Source organism: Geospiza fortis, unplaced genomic scaffold, assembly GCF_000277835.1.
Source record: "Geospiza fortis unplaced genomic scaffold, GeoFor_1.0 scaffold41, whole genome shotgun sequence".
In the NCBI taxonomy this organism is placed as follows: domain Eukaryota; kingdom Metazoa; phylum Chordata; class Aves; order Passeriformes; family Thraupidae; genus Geospiza; species Geospiza fortis.
Genome location: NW_005054299.1, coordinates 19443906 through 19448214, shown reverse-complemented (window position 1 = coordinate 19448214; position 4309 = coordinate 19443906). Strand labels below are relative to the sequence as shown.

Sequence of the window (4309 nt, the reverse complement as noted above, 5' to 3'; positions counted from 1 at the left end):
GGCTGGAGTATTTCCAGCAGGATCAGTTCTCTGAGCAGCCAACATTGTACAAATGAGAATACAACAACAGGCAGCAGCACTAAACAGCCTGAGAGAGGAAGATAGGATTGCCTTCCAGAGTACTGACAGTTTAAATTGTCTCACAGTGTTCACTGAAGTGTACTTGTAGATTGTACACAATTGCTATTGTTAAACTGGAGAAGTTCCTCCAAGATAGATGTGCTACTTCTCAATATATATTTATCAAAACACTCTTTTAACTTGACATCTATATGCCCCAAAACACACTGCTTTTTCCAATAAATTAGCTGTTATAATCAAAGGATACAACTTCTTTCTTCTATTCTTTCCTATAGCCCCAAAATCAAATCAGAAACTTTGACTGCTACAAGTTAAATAACAAAGGTAGTCTTGGTTACGCAGTGTGGATGAATATAAATATAATGACAAATCACAAAATTCAGAACATAAACAAATCACATCATAGTTAAAATGAAACTTTTCCTATGAGTTATAATCAAATGGTAAAGGGTAAGAAAGCCCTTCACAACACACATTATTGAAAATGGCTTGAGAGAAGTGTTTAAAGTACAAAGATTGAGAACTCATCCCCACACATACAGACTGCAGACTACTAAATGTGGAACAGAAGAATGAAAATCCAGAGCTACAATACAAATAACAATTTTTCTTCTTAAGAGCAATTACATTTTTTTAGGAGATGAAAGTTGTGCTCTACACATAGCTAAGACTCTCTAAGGCTGAATAGCTGCTTTGGTTTTAGAAGTCCAGAAACAATTTTTAGCATCCCTTTCTTTCTAAGGCCATCTAGTAAACGTTCTCATTCTATCCCTGTGGCCTGCTCCTGAAGGCAATTTCTGACTGATGTCATGGAACACATGAATGTAATAGTAATCTTGTAAAAGCTGGGAAGATAGATAGGAATTATCTTTCTACTGTTTCCTTTAAGGACTAAAATGGATCCTGCCCTTGAAAAAGTGCTTTTACCACTGGGACATTACAAAAAAATGGGACACTAACACTTTATTCTCTTCTCTTTCGTTGCAGAAAATAGGAAAATATCATCTAGAGAGGATCAGAAGTGAACCGAGATATCTTCCTGCTGTCCACATTCATGTTCAGACACTTCTCTCCTGGCTAGTCTACACATTAATTTTTAATTGTGTTCCTAATTCTACATGCAGTACCTCTGAAATCAGAGCACATAACAGTCTTGATTCCACTGGAGGACAAAACAATTAAAATGTAAATGTAGCTTGTTATTATAGAAGACCTTTATTGAACCTTGCTTTTAAAGTAAACGGCTATATAAATTTACAGTTTTGGAATAACTTAAACCCTTTATTCAGTTCAGGAACATTTTTAGGTGAATATTTAACCATTGCATTTCACTAAGCAAGTTTTGGATTTAGTGAGAGCTGAGAAAAGTCTTAAATACTATATCTACTTAATTTCTGCACTTACTACTGACTATGAAAGTAGACTTTATTCAGAAACATTCATGAAAACAGCTTAGTAAAACACTCTTTGCCTAAGCAACATAAAAGAATTCTGGAACACTTACTACAATATTTACAGTCATATATGCATAATGGTAATCTGTTAAGACTCTACACTAAGAGTTTAAGATTAACTACATGCTTGCACCAAAGGCTATTAATCAATACCTCATTGTTTGACCTGGAGATGCCAAACACGTTTAACCCTATGCCTTATCATGCTGTTAACAAAAAGAATTACCATGTTGTAACTAGATATCCCTGCTGTGCTTTCAACCCTCCAGTCAACTCCCAAGCCTTCCATGAGAACTTCATCAAAGATGTCAACCTCTGACAAGTGAGTACTTAATAAATCTAAAGCTCCAATTAAAAGGTAGTTGGAAAAGTAAAAAGGAAGTCCCACTTCTGCACAGACAGCAAGGCAGTGAGATATTCCTTTATTTGCACACCAACTGGAAATTATTCTGGTGTCTGCCTGACCGCAGATGGAGCTCTTGCAAAACATAGCCCTGGCACTGTGAATCTCTTAAGACCACTAAGAGTTTCAGAGCTTCCAACCCAGTTATGAGTAGAACGTGTGCAGCAGGTCAGAACACTGTAAACCTGAGCTCTGACAGGTTGAGAGGCAAGGCAAGGGGGCAAACAAGCAGGACAGAAATGAAACAGGTTGCTCAGAGAGGTCAGGCAATCCCTGATGTTGGGAGGTTTTACAGTTTAGCTAGGAATAGCCATCATTGACCTGATCTGGGTGCTGGCGACAGGCCCACTTCAAGTGGGAAGCTGGGTTAGATGATTTCCAGATGTCCATGCCAAAGAAAATAATATCTGTTATTCTGTGAGTAGCTGCAAAGGCAGCAGATTTACCTGTATGCAGTTGCTTAATGACAGTATCACATGATTTAATGGTCTGTTCATGTTTAGGAAGTTAGGAATGCAGCCATAAAAGTTAATATTCTATAAATATTTAAAAGAAAACCTGAATTCTGATTAAACTCATAGTTAGTTATTTTCACAAGTCACAGATCCTTTTTTGAAATTAAATATGTATTTCTCAAACTCCACTGAAATGGCTGATTCTTCTAGACAAAAATGTCTTTTACATATCTAGGTGTAAACAACCATGTGCAAATATCCATTACTTGAATTTTTCCAGAAAACAGGAAACATATGAAAAAAATTAACCCTAAAGGTTGCTGAAGTATTATAGTTCATTCCACGCACTGCTAGAATAAAAACAAACAAATCAAACAATCTTTAAAACAAAGGGATTATTTGGTTGTGTTCACCTTGTGTTTTTCCAAGTAAGGTGAAATATGTTGTAGTTTTACTAATTAGGAGAAAGTTTTTCAAGTATGTAACTTTTACTCTATTTAAAATTTCTTTAAAGACATGCTTGTTTGGGTTTTTAAGAGGATGTTCTTGCAGATAACATGATCAGAGAGACTGCACCAGGAAGACCACTTCAGCAAAACAAAGAGAAATAATGTATTTCATAACAGCTGTTAGAATACTCTATAGATTTAAAAAAACCCTTGAGGATTCAAGCCTTTGCTAACTCCTTGAACTATGTCCAAATGAAGAATACAATCCAGGAGTTTAGGCAGAGACCTATGGTAATACTACCTCATCCAGTCACATGTTGAATATCTGTACTCTGTACTAGTTGAAGCTTTTTAACTCCTAAACTCTGATAAAGGTATACAAATAAAACAGTATAAAGAGATTTCTAGGGCCTTTATACTACTATTTTAACTCCCAAGCCTTCAAATTCATTAGAAATTGTGACTGTTACTTGTTGGATCAATTTCTCCGTCTTTGAACTACAAGCTGGAGAACTAATGTTTGTTTGTTTAGTATTCTCCTAGATAGTGTGGAAGCTTTTCATTACTTTCCAAGCTTGTTTAAAAAAATCTATTAATCTATTTTCCAGCTCTCCTATGTGACCATCCTATGTGACATTCACATCAATTTCATATACTATGCCAGTGTATTAAAACTTTTGAGAAATACTGCACTACCACTTGACAGCATTTTGTTAAGTGGGAGGCAGGAAGCCTTACACACAATTCCATAGGCTGTCAGTTTAACAGGCTGTGCGCTGCCAATACAAAACCCACTAAAAAAAAAACAAACAAAAAAACCCAAACAAAAAAAAAAAAAAAAAAAAAAACACCAAAAAATTGTGGCACCAAATTAAAGTGCTTGGCGAAAGCATCACGACTCTCACAGGCACAGAGAGCTACCTTGTGGTAATACTTCTGCAAAGCCTGAGGTTAATTTCAGCAACCAGCAAACTCCAGATAAGGTATTAGCAACTTGCACACCTTCCTGACATGTTTTATCCACAGCTCTAACTTGCTATGCCTCTAGAACAAGTTGAGTTAATTACTATCACCTCTATGCTAGCAGCAAACATACCACGCTGTTTTTCATCATGGCTTTAATACTGAAACCCTCGCAGGGCTGTTGCTTGTCCTGCTTCTTCTCCTTCTTCTCCCGCTGCTGGGGCCGCCTGTCACCGGCGGGTTTTGAGGGGCCCGGACGTCCCTCCTCCATTACCATTTCCCCACCGGCGCCCACGACGGACCAGATGCAAATAGCGGACTGGAAAAAACAAGCGAACATCAGCGTCCCGTGGCCGGCGAGTTAGAGCAGGCAGCAGGTGCAGCTTTGCTCCCTCCACATCCAGCGACACCCTCACACAGCCGTCCTCCGCCTTCCCTGCCCCTCACAGGCCCCTCTGCCTGCCCCTCGCCCCCGGCTCAAGTCCCCTTCTGCATCACCCCAGC

General features: G+C 38.3%; 1 protein-coding gene across 4 annotated transcripts in view; it reads right to left on the bottom strand.

The window, feature by feature from the left end:
* PACRG (parkin coregulated) overlaps positions 1 to 4200 on the bottom strand; it is a 210588-nt gene extending 206388 nt beyond the window's left edge. Inside the window, exon 1 of one of the 4 annotated variants that reach the window (XM_031061119.1) lies at positions 3939 to 4200. In XM_031061119.1, the coding sequence (XP_030916979.1) occupies positions 3939 to 4145 (207 nt within the window). In that variant the 5' untranslated portion in view covers positions 4146 to 4200. The remainder of the gene's footprint in view (positions 1 to 3938) is intronic. The other 3 variants (XM_031061111.1, XM_031061107.1, XM_005416264.2) reach the window with 3 other exon arrangements.
* Between the last annotated feature and the right edge of the window lie 109 nt (positions 4201 to 4309).